The 19,408-nt window shown below is 39.7% G+C and overlaps 1 protein-coding gene across 3 annotated transcripts in view; it reads right to left on the bottom strand.

Moving 5' to 3' along the window:
* tmtc2a (transmembrane O-mannosyltransferase targeting cadherins 2a) overlaps nucleotides 1–17,637 on the bottom strand; it is a 34,976-nt gene extending 17,339 nt beyond the window's left edge. For all 3 annotated transcript variants that reach the window (XR_003411332.2, XM_027020219.2, XM_027020220.2), the window contains exon 1: nucleotides 17,300–17,637. Coding sequence is in view for 2 of the 3 variants with exons in the window: in XM_027020219.2 (XP_026876020.2) it covers nucleotides 17,300–17,382 (83 nt within the window). In the remaining variant the exon portion in view is untranslated. The remainder of the gene's footprint in view (nucleotides 1–17,299) is intronic.
* Between the last annotated feature and the right edge of the window lie 1,771 nt (nucleotides 17,638–19,408).

Below are 19,408 nucleotides of genomic sequence, written 5' to 3' on the forward strand. Positions count from 1 at the left end.
TGGACAGGAGACAAAAGTGTAAGATAATTAATAACAAATAACAACGCAGTTTTAACATGCTACATAGAAACAGATCCGTAATGTATTCTGTGCTGCACCTTAAGTGGCATGGCCCAGGCGTGACACACACACACACACACACACACACACACACACACACGTATGCGTACGCATGCACACGCGCACACACACACACACACACACACACACACACACACACACACACACACACACACACACTTTTGTATGGAACAGACCCGGAGCCTGAGAACGCCTTGCTTTGTTTCACCAGACAGGAAACACAGTGCTGGGAAATGTGGAGGTCTGTGTCTGCCCGCACGCTCACACAATGGCCTCGGACCTGAGGACACCGTCCAGTGCACTAGCCACTCACCACCTGCTATGACAGAGTGCGGAAACTCAAACACACACGCATGCTCAGCTCACTTGTTCAGCCCCAATTTATATCTCCTCCCATGCCAGAGACAATGCATTACAATTTACATAGAAAAAAAATCCTTTCAGAACACACACAATTTATGTGTCAGACTGCACCCAGTAGAACTAACAATGTGTAAATGTGTAATGCCAGGAGGTGCTGTTGGTGGTGATAGTGTTTTGTTATATTTTTTATGAAGTATTCCCATTATCTTACAGGACAGGCTACTGTAAAGAGGCTAAAATTAATCTACAAGAATAAGTTGCATTCTTCTATAGAGCTTACCTCTAGCATTAGTGATTAAGACAATGTTATGAGATGTTAAGACAAAGTTAAAGCCTTAATACCACAGTATGAACCCAGAAAAAGCATGTTCATAATAAAGATGTGACTGTGATATTAAGTCACACCAAATTTGACCTAGAACATAATACACTATAAATACTAGTAATAAATTATGTTACTTGTTAAAATCTTATATCATGTAGCCACTGCCTGCACAACAGGAATAAACCGCATCAAAATGCAGCTACTGCATGTGCTACGGGTTATCCTCCAGATATTCTGTTTAGGATTAGAGACACTTATCAGGTCACTGGTTCAAACTATTTTGAAAGTATTGGTCAGTGTCCTGTTGTGACACCCAGCTCTTGAGTCTTGCCAAAATATTTGAGCTTTATTGAGCCAGTGTACGTCTCTGCTTACGGTTTCATGTTGTGCACAGAGATAAACGCTGCCAGTGTAAACTAACGTCATGCTGTAGAATAAGCAGACTCGGTTACTGCTGTGGTTCAAACCAACTGCAAGTAGTAAAAACATTAGAGAGATTATGTCTTACAAACTACTGGTAAATCTCAGGTTTATCATTACATCCTTCTGTTTCTTTTTCACCTTTGTCATGTACCATATGCTTGCTGGAGAGATTTGCAAGTGATGTACCAGTAAATAAGGCCATACCTATCAAATATCTATACTGTGGAGCAACAGCAATGTTTTTCAAGATGATATAAAAAGCAATTAATTTTATTTTATACCAGTTTAACTGTAAGGACTGGAAATTACTAAATAGCTGTTTGAAGAGAGTTATTGTTCACTAGAAGACTTGCCTGGTAGAATCCAGTTCACTAGCTCCTCTCATGAGACAGGATATACTTACATGAGCAGCAATTTTCTGTTGCTGGGATTCAGTGCTGTAGCCTTATTGAGCTAGTGATGGACATTTTGTCCAGACTGAATATTCATTTAAAAGGGAGGTTCGTATTCAAAATATATGTTAAATGATCACACAATAGACTGCTGAATCTTTCAATTATAATGATAGACTAGAGGTTAAATGAATCAGTGTGTAGGTCATTTGTGGGTTTTGGGTGCAGATACTTGTTTACTCTAAGGGGAGCATAACTAAAGTTTTACTCCTACACTAACAGGATCAGAAGCTGATCATTGTGCGGCTGCTGTCGTTTTTTCCAGCACTGGAGAAAAAGGGTTCAAACTCTGCACTCACTGATCTGTGGCTGTGCAAGAGAACCAAACTCAATTGAGCTCAGAAAAATCAGCTCTGCTCAGGTGAGCATTATTAGTTTGCTGTACTATGTATGTATACATAGTATACATGCCTTTACAACACATTTTAATTTTCCTTGTACAATCATGATCATAACACCCATTCACTGTAAAACACAATTAAGCAAAATTAAACAAACCAAATATATTCCTTTTCATGCAAACAAACACAAACACACACCCCAAACAATACTTTAACAGAATATCTGAATTGCACTAATCATGTTTCATAATACCAATCTGAAGCAGCCTCCACTATATACATGTGCAAAGAATAGCAAACTATGGTGTGACATGAGGGAGCTAGAAGTAGACTTGCTGCAGCTGGCACTCTATTAAATATCACAATCATAAATAATACAAACATTCATCAAGTTCACGAAAAACTGAAATGCTGTAATAGATTTATGTTGACTTATACTCAGTCATACTTCCTAGTTCCCTGTGAAATGTGAAAGCAGTTTGTAGGTTTATTCTTTCTTTCAGCAACAACATTTATGCTTGCTTTCTCAGGATGTCAGTTTGGACTGATAAAGAGTACTGGACATGGGGCAAAAGATTAATGAATGTGCACAATACATGCCAGAAGAAAGCATCTGGGCACAGGGGAATTCTGGAATGCAGAGCATTTTTCAGAGCAGTCTCCTTTTTGGTGAGGGTTAGGTTCAATCTCCCATCATTCTGCTTGGCAAAAAAAAAATGATTCCATGATGTCCTAAAGACAAGCTCTCAATTTGTGTGAAAGTCAATTTATCTTGAGTTGGCATACATCATAGCTCACTTTATGTAACACACTCCACCCTGCATTTCCATTATCAATGTTAACCTCTTATAACCACTAAAATAAATATGTTAATTCTATAATGGATTAATTAAATATGCCAAGACATGAAAGCTTATGTGCTTTTATGAAACTGAAATTAATTGATTTCTGAATTCTCCATGACAGTATTGCAGAACTTCAGCAGTGCCTAATTAAAAATATAATATAATATTGAGAAATCTCTGTGTGAAAGCATATTAAGTAATCAGCCATCTGAGTGCCTCTCTCCTTAGTTGAAATATTTACAAACAAAGTCAGGAAGTGTTTATGGAGTTGGCTCTCCCACCAAGCCAAAAATTATACAATGTGTGTAAACAGAGGAACAGCAGTGCCAGAATAGAGCCAAATGCCTCAGAGTGGGTCTCTTCAGAGATTCACTGCAAACTCAATTAAAAGGTCAGTTAGGTCATGTTCCTGACCACCCACTGCACTATCACAGCCTCACCAACCGGGTCCTGATCTGGAACACTTGCACAAAGCAAAGCAAAGGCTTTAGCAAATCTGATTCTCGCATTAGGGAGGCTGATAATTATTAAATGAGTAGAATCCTTACTGGGGAAAATGTCATGCAGGAGAAATTTAGAAGTAGGAGTAAGAAATGCTAGTTTAGACCATTTTGACTATACAAAACTAAATCTGTGCAGGTTATATACACGAGTCCAAATAGGACACTAAGCCATATCTTGAATTAGCCACTCCCCATGCACTACACCTTCACCTGTCTCAGGCTATCCTAACTCACTTGACTTAGTACCTGAAGTTCCAGATGTTTACCTGGTGAGTTAAATTAGATGTGTTTGAGCAGGAATAAATCTAAAAGCTGCTGTGTATATAGCTCCCTGCAATGGGATTGCGAAATACTGCCTTGCAGAATCCACTGCTGTGTCATTAATGGTTGGTGTGTCATTAATGAATATGGAAATCCACATGCTATGGTACACAGCATCTCATGTCTTCTTAAATGCCATAAATGTAAATGTAAAAATAAATATATTATGCCTCATCGTCCAAGTAAAAGACAGGCAGTACATGGTTTTGGCAATGGTTTTGGATTTAAGCCAACTGTGGACTTTGTACTTTGGATTTTGCAGACTACTGACATATATGCTTGAAAAACCTTAGCACATACTATATATCCTATAGGAAACACTCCGGGGGTTGTGTTTTCAATAAAGGTTAAAACCAACTCAGGCACCAATGATCAAAGCCATCAAGTGCAGCTGGCCAGATGCTGGAGCTACCACTGGTATTGGGGTTGAACTGCAATGGGTTCCTCATTAACACTGCATGACTCCCTCTAGTCCATTCATGAGCACAGAGACTGGCTGCTGCCTCTCTCACCCAACAGCCAATCAGAACAGACAAATGTCTTCCGGTAGCTTTTTTTCTTCAAAGGAGCAGGCAGACTGGGGCCATGTGAGGAAATGCCTGACCCCTACTGTCAGACTTGGTCTTTTTCATCTACTTATAAAGCACACTTCCTGATTAACAACTAAGCCAAGGCGTGAAATACACACATGCACGCGCCCACACACACACACGCACACACACACACACGCACACACTCTCTTACACTTGAATCACAAACACAAATATACACACATATACACAGTTTAAAGGAAGAGAAACCATGAATTCTGAACAACATGGTACAACTCCAGTTGTTTATTGATGTAATTAATCCAGAATGCCGCACCTAGAGTCCTTATAAGGAATAGAAGGTTTGACCATACTACCTTATCTGATTACAAACTTTTGTTACTAAAATATAAAATGTCCAAGTGACCCAACTTTCAGTCCAGTGTTCAGGACTCAGATTCCTTGTTGAAAAATTGTAGTCAAGCTTACAGTTCCTGTTTAGATGGTGCAGATCTTGGGGTTCATGGACATTCAGAATGAAGGTAAACTGAGATGGTGGCGGTGGCGTACCATGGTGCTCTCCTGTTCACACAGGTTTGTTGACAGCAGAGCAGAGGGGCGCTTATATATCGGAGAGACACCATTCTCCTAAGTTTATCACAAAAAGCAAATTTATTCAGTTTGGGTTGTTAGTTTGCCATTAGTTGTTGAACAGACGACAATGGGAGCTTTTCTATACCACTGTCACCTTTGGCTTTCTTATTGTGGACTGGCCCTGGATTCCCTTATCAGGTGATTTCTGTAAAGCTACTTTGTGATAACACCTGTTCTAAACAGCATTGTACAAAATAACTCAATTTTAATTAAATCAAAGCTTGCAACTACAAGCCCATATAGTTACATATGTGTGAATATAATCAAACACCATTTTTCCATTCACAGTTGCTCTATAGCTGTTTTTCACAGCAGTATAGAACAGTACACAATAGGAGTAAAAGCTCCACCAGGGATATACAAACTCAAAACAGCCTCAAAACAGAGGACAAGACGCTTCACCTTCTAATCTAGTGGAAGGACAAAGTCTAATGATATCTGATAGAGTATTTTGCCTCATTGATGAGGATGGTTTTGAGAGCTCTCTCATCTGTAATCGATTGTTTTAGCCATCTGCACTCAACCCCCAGAGATTGAACACGGTCTCTGCACCAAGTAGGCCCATCGCCCAATGATGGATGATCAATAACCGTGCCATTGACAAGGTTAGAGGAAAAATGTTAAAGGAAATCAATGGTTTAGCAAATAGATGGGCTTCTGTCAGTCAGAGAAATCAGCTAGGCAATATTAGGAATATATAGTGGAGTCTGTTACATGTTCTAAAGTCTGTCTGGAGATGATAAGCTGTTGAACTATACTGTAAGCATAAAATGGATATTTGGGTCAGGTCAGTTCAGATGTCTCATAATGGGAAGTTGGGTAGAAGTATAGGTGATATTAGGATTTAAACAGTAGTTTTACTATAAGATGTATAAAGGGCCACACATCTCAGTGCAGAAAAATCACTTATTGCACATACACATTTAATAAATATCTGTTTTATAATCATTCATCATATAGTAAGTGTAGTCTCTAGAATGGAAAAAAAAAAACATAAATCATTATATACAACTGAATGGGGACACAGCTGTGCACATTTACCTATGAAGAGCAGTGAGGGAGAAAACATTCCAAGTTAGAAGTTAACATTTCATATCTTGCAGAGACAGAGACTATGAAAATCATTCCACAGATCCAGCAGTAAATTGTAGTGAAAGATTTAAAGACACCAGACAACCCTCACCTTTATCCCCTTTCCCCCCTGATTCCTCCACCCTACCAATGCTCAATGGAGCTTGCCTTTCCAACTCAAAGACCCTCGGTGAGGATACACGTCTGGAAAAGCAAAATCTGTAAGCTTTTCTCTGCTATGCTCTGAGATGCTCTTAATATGACATGTATGCTGATTTGCCTTACATTGTCGCTAGCTCAAATGTATGCATTGCTAAACAGAGCAGAGATATACTTAACAGGCAATACCAGGATGCAGTTTTTAGCATAGATAGTTTTTCTTAAATATATATCTCCTATAAAACCAAATTAAAATGGGATTTATATGGCTACCCAGAGGAGCCCCTGGCATTGCTGTCTACACCAATGGTCTACTGGTTGGGTAATACAGATTCAAAATTAAAATGTACATTAAAGGGCAGCGAATTGAAAAATCCTAATAGTATTCAATACTATAGATCTATTTAAGTAGTCTAAGGCATTCTATTGTCTGGCCAGGTAATTACCACTCCTTGAGTAAGCAGTAAATTAACACAGCTCCTCTATCATCTGCATATATAAATGCAGAATTCTAAATCTTATTATAACATAACTATTAACATGCCTATTAACTGCTACTGCCGTCAAGACATTTTCTAAACTAATATTTTTATTGAATACAGGACTTCTATTGACCCTACTTTTAATCAGGTTTTGATCAGAAAATGATTCCATAAAGATGAATTTGCTAACTACTACTTTTGTCTCATTTTGCTCTGCTTTGCCTCTCATTTTTCTGCCCTACTCTTCTGCCTCCCTTCTGCCCCCCACCCCCAGCCATTCTCTCAGGAGAACAAGGGTGGGCTGGTGACCTACAAAGCTCCCACCTGCTACAGGCAGACCGTGGCTGCCTCAGCCCCAGGAGAGGCACAGCATGTTGGCTGAGAGCACAGGGAGGCTGGCCTGCACGTGCCATAGCGTGCAGACTTCCTAATGAGGAATGGCGTGCTCACACTGTAACCCCGTCAATGTACGACCTGCCCAGCCCAGACTAGTCATTAAAAGCCAGACTCCAAAGGAACCGCAAAATAGGAACACAGGAGGTGAAAGGGAGAGACAGCGAATGGGACACAAAGAGAAGGAGAGAGCAATCCTATTCATCACAATACCAAACTTCATGGCATACATGTTCTCCTTCCATTTTAATCCTCGTCTTTTCTTTTCTTTAATGCTTTTAGTGGAATCACCACTTGGCAGTTATTGCATATGACCAGCTGTGTCCACTGTCCATTGTCTGCCTCATTCAATCAATGCCTAGCCCTAACCCACCACACACTCATCACAGCAAGGCAAGCAAGAGCTTGCAAGGCGTGTCCCTGGTCCCAGTCTGAAATGGTTCGAATTAGCAGTTGTGTAATGTAGCATTCATCTGCCATTTGTTTCAGTGGAAAATATCACATTGGATCGCAGTATATCACGCACATGGTGAGTGACCTGCACAGAAGAGAGAAGATGCCATTTCTCACCATCACCATCGGTGAATCTAAATTAGCCTAAGAGCAGAGAATACAATAATCCTTCATAAGCCAAATAAGACAAAAATAAAATCACATGTGATTAGTAAAGATACATTGCTGAACTGTACTCCTGCCTTCTCTAGTACAGCATTGAACATCCGGGCCTTGGTGTGATAGATAATAGACAGACAGGGGAAGATATCAGGCATGAGAATAAAACAGCAAATTTACTTTATCAGTTCTACTTAATGTTACCAAGAGACAGATAAGGTGAGAGCAATGCTCCTCAGAAAAGCATTTTTTGAGATAATTGCACATATTGCCTGTGACCGACTTTCTCTTTATATCAGGATGGCCAAAGCCAGTGCTCCATTCTTCACGAGCACAGCAGCCTCGCTCTGCCGATATCGACTTGGAAACCAGGGACGCCACCAAACAAAGGACAGCAAGAGAGAGACAAATAGACAAGCCATTTTATTGCCGACCAATCGCAAAGCTTTTCTACTCTCTCAATAGAGATGCCTGTCACAGTGCTGCCTTTCCTACACGCTGACACCACAGCAGACAAGCGTTTGCCAAGGAAAAATAAAATGTCCAAATGAAATGTCATTGTCTGAGGGAGACTGAATGGAGAGCTCCATTTAGAAAGTGATGAGTGGATTTGGAGGGGTACAGGGAGTAGAGAACGAAAGAGATATGGGGAGAGAAAACAAAGGGAAGTAGAAAAGAAAGAAGAAAATGAGATGTAGTGAAATTAGGTTTCATTTGCTGGTGTAGCAAAGCAAGCCACAGCCTTCTTGTCAGGCACACACATACATGAACAGACAAAGTCTGCAGATTATTTGGTGTGTGAATGAATAAAAATTATTTAGTCAGTGCAATAAGTCTAATCATGGGCAGTGGTCTAAACGAGGTGTCATACTGTAGAGCAGTGCATTACATGACTGGCTGTGGATCACCTCTTTCTACCAACACTGCATGGAAAAAGAGTGGAAAGTCCAATGTGCTCAAATCCAGTGTTTCTGGCCATGTTTTGGAAACAGCCAATTAATACACAGGAAGGAACAATGAGTGACGAGTGAAGGAATGAATGATGCTTCTCTTCAGCACATTACATTGAAAGAAAAAATAAATGATTAAAATAAAAACAAATACAGATATTTATTTTGTTTACACATCAACAGGAAGTATAAACAAAGCAGCCTCTTTTCCCTGCTTCACTGTCCCTGACAAACAACTTCCATTTAAATAAAACAGATTCTCATTGAGATGTTACAACTCTTCCTGTTACATTATCAGGTTGGTTTCATCCTTCGCTCCCCAATGGGCCCCATAAATAGCCAGCTACCATGTTGTGATGTGAGGACACTTAGCAACTTTCACTTGGCAACTTTATTTCAGTGGATTTTAATACATCTGTGTATTTTGAGGTTTTACTGAAAGCTGTTCAGACCAACTACCCACCCCACCCCACCATCCCACCTCCCAGACATCATCAAATGGAAATGCGCGTGCACACACACACACACACATACACACACACAAAAAAAAAAAAAAAAAAAAAAAAAAAAACCATACAAAAGTGCTAGTGTATCCAGATTCCGAATCTTCTGCATAGGGAATGAAAAATATCCCAGACATGGTTTCTAACATGAAAAGAGCAAGCCAGACATGCAAAGCAACCATAGTCCTCTAAAACACACAGCATATAATTAACATAATGATACGTTTTAGCCAAAGTTGAATATAGCATACATATGTTAGCTATATAGTGGAGCATTTTTCTTGGGAGTCTACAATATAACATTTTCAGTGGTTTGTAGGCATATTAATGTGATCCTGTTGCATTTTAAATTGAGACACACACTCAGTATATTATCAAAAAGAAAGTAACCTAACTGATAGAACCTTATATATAACTGGGCATATTAAGGAGTCCCACTAACATTGGGACCATATCTAATGCTTGCACTGACCCAGGAAAGAGATTTCTGGAGAGCATTAAATAGCCTTACCATTCCCCTGTATGTCTATAGTGCCATATACTCAACTGTTTATGATGCAAAATTACATTTAAACAAACATTTAAACACGAGGTGAACAACAAATGATTGTATATATAATTTGGGTATTTGAGTTTTGAGACTTGGGCTTGGCAGACAAAACATGAGGCTGGACACGCTCCCTGCTGGCTGAGATCCGGCTCTGTGAATGGGCAGATGCTTGATGATTCTTTACTGGAATCACAAAGAAACTGGGCCTCAACTTTTGACATTTAAAGTAATTTTTAAAGCCTCTCCACAAAGGCAAAACTAAAAGTTTTCATTATGCTGCAGTCATCTCTGGCAGTGTTTGTGTACTGCCTATCTGAGTTCATACACAGCGTAGCATAACACAGAGGATGTAAACGTGTCTCTAATACTGACACAATGCATTTCAGTCCCACCATATTGCATGGTTCCAGATCACTAACAATGTACTAATAATGCTTTTGTCAGTGTGGAGAATGGGTTGATAAATGCTTTGCTTCATACACAGTAACTTCAGACAAGGGCTCAAAGTTATACATCTACCGTTTAACAACAGTCAAACACCAGAGACTGAGATCCAGAGTTTTGATCAGAGAATGGAGCCTTCTGACATTTTGCTTCACCAACAACTAAAGTTATTTCATTGTCCTTGCCAAAATTTCCTTGTTTAAAATGAAAAAATGTTTTTAATATCTGTTGTAAGGGTCATGCAAAGCATTAAAATTAAGCTCCAAAGCATAGAATGAAATAAAACACTTTATTAACAGACTGCTTGTAATTTCAGTGTATGCTAACTATTCTTTTTCTGAAGTAGCTGGCAGGAATATTTCAAGTTATTCTGCTTAAGAATCATTATAGGACTAATCCTGATCAGTTTTTGTTCAATTACAAAGGCTGTTTTATATGTATGTGAATAGTTTCCTTTGTCATTGTTAGGTAGATAATTCTCTATCCTGTCCTCTGTTGTAGCATAAGTATGAAAAACAGTCAGCACTTCTTTAATGGTAGTGTGAGAGGGAGCCTGCCGCTGTCTTGGTTCAGCCTGTTCTGAAGCCCTGTCATTTTCGGTTAAAAGATTATCTGGGCCCGCAGCACACCAGGGTCCCTGATTACACATGATTAGCTTGTCAGTCCAAAAGCGCTGTAACTACAGCATGGAGGCCACCGTGACAGAGACACACTCATATCACAGCTCCGGGGGCGGTTCATCACTGTCATTCTCCACGTCTGCCCATGCACCAAGCCTGTTATCAGTCCAGACACCCTGCCCTGCCTCCAATCAGATGCCCTGCCAGCTAGAGTAGGTGAAGAGAAGAAATCAGACTAAACTTTTTTGTTCCCTTCACTCTAGACAGAAAATGTAGACAAGGACAGAGAGGAAGAACGTGGGTTCTCTAAGATGATACACAATAGGGACTCATTCTTAGGGAAGAAAAACACCTGTGAAAGTGTGTGTAATTTCAGGCCCACAGGGTGTAGGTTTCTCCTTACTGGGGCTGTTTTAAAAACCATGTTATGTTAGCAAAAGAAAGCACATGGCAGCTCTTCGGTGCAATGTAACACCAGTGCAGACCCAGCTTATTATGGTTACATTTAAGTGCAGCATAGTAGAAATACAATCTGACAGAGCAACAGATCAGCTCTTGAAGTGGCAGGAGAGATCCGAGTAACAACCAGGGGTTATCACTGTTCACTTCCATAAGCAATTCAGCCACAGGAAACCCAACAGCCAGACTCAGAGCACACCCATAGTATTTGAATGATTTTGAAGAATTGTAAGATTGAGATTTTATCATCACTAATTAACCTCAAGCCTGTGTTAAAACTCTGTACACACTGTACCTTTTTAGAGAATGTACAGCTCCTGGTCTTCAGCAGCATGACTGACATTTGGGAGAATATAATTCCAGACAGCTATGACAGAGGGAGTCTCCAATTGCCAACATCATGACCAATGTGACAGTGTTACACTGTGGTTATGCCACTGAAGACTAGTAATGCTGGCAGTGAAGGCCAGCCAAAGGTTATCCAGGGTTTACTCTAATCAACCCCCCTTCTCCCTACACCACATCCTGCTGACCTATTAGTGATGGAGAAAACCTTAGAAATAAAATGTCCACACATACTCATCCATCTGTGTCTGGCTATTGAGATGGCCTCTACTGATTAATAGTGTGGTGCTGGACTGAGTTAGGTTAAAGTCATATCCAAGTACTCACAGTTTGATCAACCCTTTTTAATGTTGACTATAACAGTTTCATTTCAGTGCAGCTGGCAAATTTTGTACATGATTGGAGCTATTTTAAAATTTTGTGCATACCTGTTACAATTAACAGAATAAAAAATATGAAAGAGAGCATTTTACCAACTAATGCGAACCTATACAGAACAGACTTTTCTCATTCTTAATGCCCTTTATTACTGCATTTTTTTTTTAATGTTTGTGGTTAAGAGTGCCGTTTTAGTCAATTAACAATGTTTTTTTAAATCATTATCTTTTAAACAAGATGTACTGTGTATGTACTGTACTGTGTATGTGGTTACCTATTTATTAACTGGTTTAAGTGAAAGTTATGATATGATATTATGTTTTAATAAGATGGAAAAACAAAGGTAAATCTAAATAGCAGAAACACCAGTTCTTACATTTACAGCATTCACTTTTATCCAAAAAGGCTTACAATTATAACTGAATACAACTTGAGGAATTGAGGGTTAAGGGCCTTGCTCAGGGGCCCAACAGTGGCAGGGTTTGAACAAGTAACCATTCGACTACAAGTCAAGTAATCTAACAACTGAGCTACAGTGTCCAGCTGGACATATAATTTTCAGCACAGGAATTTTGCTGCCTATATGTAAGGGAAAAACAATAAAATAATGGTACATTTACAAAAGGGAATATTAAAATTGAATAAGCACACACACACACACACACACACACACACAAAACACACACACACCACCACCACGGCAAATCAATTGAACAGCAAAGCCTAAGTTCCTGGCAAAACAATATAAGTCCAGATGTCACAAACATAAAATGTGGTTCAGTCAGCTCATGTTTCATCTCACAGGAGCAAATGTCCTTTTCCTTTCAAAATCCCTTCTTTTCCCTGATGTGTCTGGGCATATAGTAGATTCATTCACCCAGGAGCTCTATGACAGCACTCAAAGACAACAGTCATAAAGGGTTTCCGCTCCCCTTCATGGTATCTGCCAGAGCACTTCCAGTGGGCTTCTTTGATGTTGTAACATTAGGTCTACGATTCTGCATCATTGGACCACATGACTTCAATTTAAGGATAGCAAGACTTCCACTTTCATTAGCACAGCCTTGGTTATCCTCTATTATTGAAATATTCTTAGACCATATTGAGAGCAGAAGTGCATAAATGGTTTTTAAACCTGAATGTGGTCTGCTTTATTCTCAGTCTCAAAAACGTGCTGTGGTTGCTAATAGTTTCTCAAAGGCTGCTATAAAAAGCTCAGCAGTGAAACTCTGCAAGTAATCAGGATTTATAGCAAGTGTGATGCTTTCTGGTTTTTGCTCCTCCCTGCTCTTTAATATCCATCCAAATATCCATGCACAGACTAAACACGTGTACCTTGGTGAAGATATTGAGAATGCATGCGTCGCCGAATAATGCTGAACATTTGAGCCAGTAGGGGGAATACAAGGACTCCTTTACTTGGTTATATCCATGGAAACATATTAGCTCTCTCTACCTTTCTGGTTCTTTTCTCCCTCTCTCTCTCTAATCACACACAATTATGCTTTTCAGCCCTTTTCAGCAGGAATGGCAGATTCTGCTGTGTAAAAACTCTACGATGTACTCTGGTGGGTCAAGTGGTTGAAATGTCTTTCTTGCCTCCAACCTGCTAAAATTACTCTGTGCAAACTCATTATATTTCACGCTCACTGCCTTTCTGCATTAACATGCATGCATTTAAAGAGCACCCATTTCACTTTTGGTATAACAGTGCTTTAAGATGTGTCCACTGAAGGATCAAAAGGAAAGTTTGTTGAGGGGCAGAGAGTAAAGAAAACCAGATTCATCCTATGCAAAATCACTTTCATTTTTTAATTAGTTTTAATGCCAACTGTTCACAGTGGAAACTTGTATAAGCAGTGATGACTGGGGCAAGATTAACAATGCAACTGCAAATTGCAGAATCTAAAACTGATTACACTGGCCTGAAAGCAAAAATAACAAATCCATGAAGTCCATCTGGGGTGATTTATCTGCATGTGCAGTGGTGAATATTTCAAATGAGTGTTATTTGCATGAAAAAAATCTAGCCCCAAACACACCAATTCTTTCTGCTGCAAGCAGAACTGAAAAGCCATGCAGAGAGTCACTCAAAACAACCCTGCCAGGAATCTCAGGGTACATCCTAATACTACATGGTGCTAAGGTGATTCCTGAGTATTACATTTCCTGTCATGGAGCTGTTCAAGGAATTCTAATGACTCTGGGAGGTGGACATGGAGTTATAATAAGCCTCTGTAAGGGGCCTTCTGGAGTTAAGGGTTTAATGAATAGCATACAACTACTTCCACATGATAACCAAGGCTCTAAAGCAACTGGAGATTTACATTACCTGACACACACACACACACACACACACACACACACACACACACACACACACACACACACACACACACACACACACACACACACACACACACACACACACAGTAGTACAGAGGTACAGAATAATACTGCTGACTGCCCTGCCATCAACAACAGCAACAGGTATCACTAGGATACTGCTAGGCAGCCCAAACCTAGACAGGAGCAACTGAGGGTTAAGTGCCTTGCTCAGGGGCCCAACAGCAGCAACCTGGCAGCAGCAGGGCTCAAACCAGCAACCTTCTGATTACTAGACAGATACCTTAATGGATTAATGTGTATCCTTGACTAATATTAATATTAAAGTATTAATCTAAGATACAAAGCAAGATCACACTCTTGGAACTCCACTGTACAGCAGCGGGACAACATGTACAGCCCACAGGAGTGCACTCTCTGTGACAATGTCCATCAATCACAGGGTGATCACAGCACTACACACACACATACAAACACAAACAAACTAAACTGATGAGCCTCTTGACACATGTGGATCACACACCAACTGACTGATAGCCAGGGACAATGCTAATAGGAATCAGAGCACAAAGGGCAAATCTAGAACATTAACACCTCAAACGTCTGCAGGAAAAGGTGTGTTATTGTGTCATTCAGAGCTATAATACCTGACTGAATCAGTGCCTTGTTTCAGTCTTGTTTAAACTTAATAGGGTTATGTTTTGTTACCAAGTCCTCCAAGACCCATTGCGATATTCTAAGGCCACGTAAGCTCAGGGCATAACACACCATGTGTTACATATTCTCTGTGATATTTAACACTAAGCAGGGGTGCACAATATGTGCAAAAATACTCTATCGCACTCCTGTCTCTACATGTATTGCTACATGTGCTATGTAAAATATTAAGGTACATGGGATATTCAGGCTGGCACAGTGTTAACCAAAATTGTTCATGTTTGTTTGTTAAACTCAAAGAGCACTCATTTGGTACATCTGAAGCCTGTTAGAATGTTTACAGATCACAGTAAAAAAAATTGTGATCAGTTGAAGCTGTTATGTTATGTTCTTTCGGTATCCATCTTCTAAAAGTTCCCTTCAGGACATCTGTTCTTGCTCCTTCATATGAACTACACTGACTAAAGTGATTTAACTCAGCATACAGAGATACAGCCATAGTAGTTAATCTGTCAGAGACACCAATCATGAGCCAGCCTCACCAATCCCCCTCTAGCACCAACAACCTCACCACTGGCTGAGTCATTTCCTCATAAAACCAAACACAAATGGTGGGTGTTGGCATATGGTGTGGTCTACTGATTGGAGGACATATGGATGTTTTGACAACTAGCGTTCATCACAACAAACCCAGTGAACTTTAACTTGAGGGCAAAAACAAGCCATATGTAAGACATTTTTTGACCACGGACTCATGGAAAGAGCCATGGGAATGGTGTTCATGACGGAAACTATGGCATATGGCATGAACAGTTTTTCTACTTTTCATTAATATTATGATTGGCTGATTGTGTAAAAATTAGTTTCCATACTGTTCCCAGGAAAAGTTGTTGACATGATTAAAAAAAACAGACAACATGTTTTTGGAGCCCTGGACCTCAACCACACAACACAGTACAGCACTGGTTAGTGCGCATCCACAAGCAGGAATAAAAAATAAAGAGAAGAGCTGCAACTACTGGAAAGCACTCATTAGGCTCAGAGGCTCTCTTATCATGTATGCAGCCTGTGCTACACACACACACACACACACCCACACACACACACACACACACGCACGCACACACGCACATCCCAAAGGAAGGGACAGGTCAGAGGAAAGGACATTGTTGACCTTTCAGAAGAAGTTGATTTGATAAATGACTCTGAGGTGTCAATTCACTGATAGAATACGCTGTGACCTAGCCACTCTAGAGACTACACATCAGGGCACATACACACTCACATAATCTTACGCCAAGCCTCTTGGGTGCAAATTAAAACTACGTCTGAATGTTAAAGGTCACCAGCTTTAATTTAACAACCACAACAGTATAAGGGATATGCTTTTAACCACAATTCTTTATTTTCTTCATCTAAAAGGGTGAGGACTCGTTTATTTTACGTGAGACGTCAAAAAACATCAAAACATCAAAGATTTATGTAGTTACTAGTTTTTGCAGAGCAAATCTTAATTTTTATTCATATAGGTTATACCGTAATATTGTGCCCCATACCTCCGTAAGACTTCTAACTTTCAACAGTCTTGTTTGAAATAACAAGGGTAATTGAAGATTTTTAGATTTAAGTTTCGTATAAGGAATGCTTAAACAGTCATGAATAGTTCTAGATATGCTTACAAATTTCGGCAAAAATGACCGTATTACAAGAAAAAGCAATTTCCTGCCCCAAACTTTATACACGGCATTGTGGGTCAAAGGCAGAGTGCCTTTAATTCATCAATAACACTGTTCTGTAGGGCTTCATCTGAGGGCCTACCGATAGGCTAAATCTTCACGTTGAATTTAAATCATCTGGGGCTATTCATTAAGATCGGTCCGTTTCTTGACCAGTGTCTACGCGAATCCTCCCATTTCGTGGTTGGTTTCTTCTCATTGAGTGTCAAAGAAAAACGCCCCGGGGGTGGTGTATAACATCACCTCCTCCAGAATAAAAGCATTCTTAATGCCTTGCATAAGAAATAGCTCAGACAAGAGGTATTGTGTGCAGACTCACTGCAACACTCCCCTCCGACAGCGCACACAACATCCGTTACGCCGCGTGTCGACGAGGTGTTCACGGTTTCTCTGACAACCGAAACCACTGGTTAGAGACAATGAAAGAATGTATCCCAGAGATGAAGAACATCGATTTGACATCAAGTTAGACTGAGATTTCGTGTCGAATATTGTTAGAAAAACTCTGTTAATTCATGTTTCGTGTTTATAATTGCAGTCGCAAACTTTTAACTGCAAGTGTAACAATTTGCCTTATAGCAAAGTAAACATTCCGCATAACCCTTAAATATTAGTTTGCTTTACAAAACGATAAACTATACCGTAATATCCGGAACTGTAAAGGTTATGGTTATTACTCTGTCTCCCATTGTTTCCCTTAACAGATAATGAGATAAAGACTAGTACAACAGACAGTATGTTGATGGAGGTAGTTACCTGTCATCGTAGCAGAAATCCGCCTTAAGGGTGTTAACGTAGAGGATCAGGGCGACAGCACTGCACACCAACTCCGTTATCATTTTTGAACAACACAGAAAGAGACTAATCGTGAAAAAATGACTTCTCCTCTCTTCTCCTCACTGATTCCCTGCTGTGAGAGAGAAATTCTTATTTCTCCATCAAACGAGCGGAGTTTTACAGCAGGCGACATGAAACATGCCTCTGGCTCAGCTCGAAAGAGAATAAAAACTGTCGGAAAACGTAGCGGCGTTGTTACATTTCTGCGGCCGTATGGATGCGCTTTCTCTCGACAGCGTTGCGCAGACAGCCTAGTATTCATTCCTCAGTGTCCTCCTATCAAACACTGCCCGCGTGTGTTGATTAAAAGACACACATGCGCAGTAGCCTGACGCTACCCAAACGGGCAATTTACGAGGGACCAATGGTGCTGAAAGTCCAAAAGGCTACACCATCCAGCCTACCTGGTCGAAGACATTTTAACAAGCACTTCTTTTTGACTCGTTAGCTACACCGTAAAATTAATCAAACTTGCTTTAGCCTACTTGAGTGTGATGCCCTCCACTGACAGAGTTTTGAAAGTTTTTACTTTGTTCAAGGTTCCTCAGATTCAGATTCCAATTATGATTTTATAAACAAAAAAGAAAGAAATATTTGCAAATCAGGTATATAATAACAGAGAATACAAAATCTAATTCTATAAATTCTACTGAAATCCTGTAAAGTCTTACATTGTACTTACATGTAATTTTTAAAAATTACAAAAATGTAAAATAATACTATAGTATAGTGTATATATACTAAATATGTCTTATATATGGCAAGGAAGAGGTTCTGTCTTACAAAAGATGTAATTTCTGCACTTTCAAAGAAAGTCTCACCTAGATCATACTACCAATACTAACAATACTGTGTGTGTGTGTGTGTGTGTGTGTGTGTGTGTGTGTGTGTGTGTGTGTGTGTGCGCGTGCGTGTGTGTGTGTGTGTGTGTGTGTGTGTGTGTGTGTGACATAGATAGATAGATAGAGAGAGAGAGAGAGAGAGAGAGAGAGAGAGAGAGAGAGAGAGAGAGAGAGAATAATGTAATATCTTCACACCCTGGTAAGATATGATCCATGTGTGCCACTTTGAAAATATAGTGCAACCCTGTTGTGGACCAGCTGCACTACAACCTGTTCAGTAAGTGTGAACGTGTGTGTGTGTGTGAGTGTAGTGGGGGGAAGGGTGTTGAAAAAAGGGAAAAACATATGGTACAAAATCAGAAGAAGAAAAAAAAAAACATGATAAGACATGTGACCATTTCCTTGAACTCAAATATCTGACTTTTGACTTCTACTCCTATTGAAAGCACAAGTGTTGTATTAATAATCCAAATCATTCTAAGCGTGCTTCCTGATCCGCTGTTCCTCTGTGTAGAGTCATGACAGGTGAACAAGCTGTTAAAAGGCAGATGCACTGGGCTTTCTAAAACATAATGAAACAGTAGTTTATCTACCATATCTAAGTTATATATTTTACCCCACAAATATGAGAGGAAGCATAAATTGAAGTTAATCAATGAAAGACAGGTATAAAATATAGCATGTAAATGATGTTTTATCACTTATTTTTACATATGACTGTTGAATTTCTTTTATTTCATTAATCAATGTCAAGGGAAGACAAACATAAAGTGTCTTTTTCATGAACTACAAATTATTTATTGTGTTGTTTGACAGCTTTTGAAAGGCATTTCAGTGAACACTATATTAACCCAGGGTCTGCCTCAGTCTCTGGCCAACCGTAATTCCCCAGCAGTGGTAATGTTTCTAGTAGAGGATAGACAGTCTCATATCCTGCTTGCTTTTGGTATTGGAGTGGGGCACAAGGTGGGTGGACAATTCGGGAGGATAATGATTATTTTTTACTTAATAAATCAGTTGCACAAATGTGCATGCTCCAGTTGCATATGAAGAGCTGCTGTTACCGAGTTACATATTTTTGCATTTGTAGTAGCATTTTCCATAAATGCTGATGAATGTCGCACAGGAAACCATAAATCATAATAAGGAATGACAGAGTGTGAGCACGCCCAGTCAGAAATAGCAT

The sequence above is a fragment of the Electrophorus electricus genome, chromosome 7, assembly GCF_013358815.1.
Source record: "Electrophorus electricus isolate fEleEle1 chromosome 7, fEleEle1.pri, whole genome shotgun sequence".
Taxonomy (NCBI): domain Eukaryota; kingdom Metazoa; phylum Chordata; class Actinopteri; order Gymnotiformes; family Gymnotidae; genus Electrophorus; species Electrophorus electricus.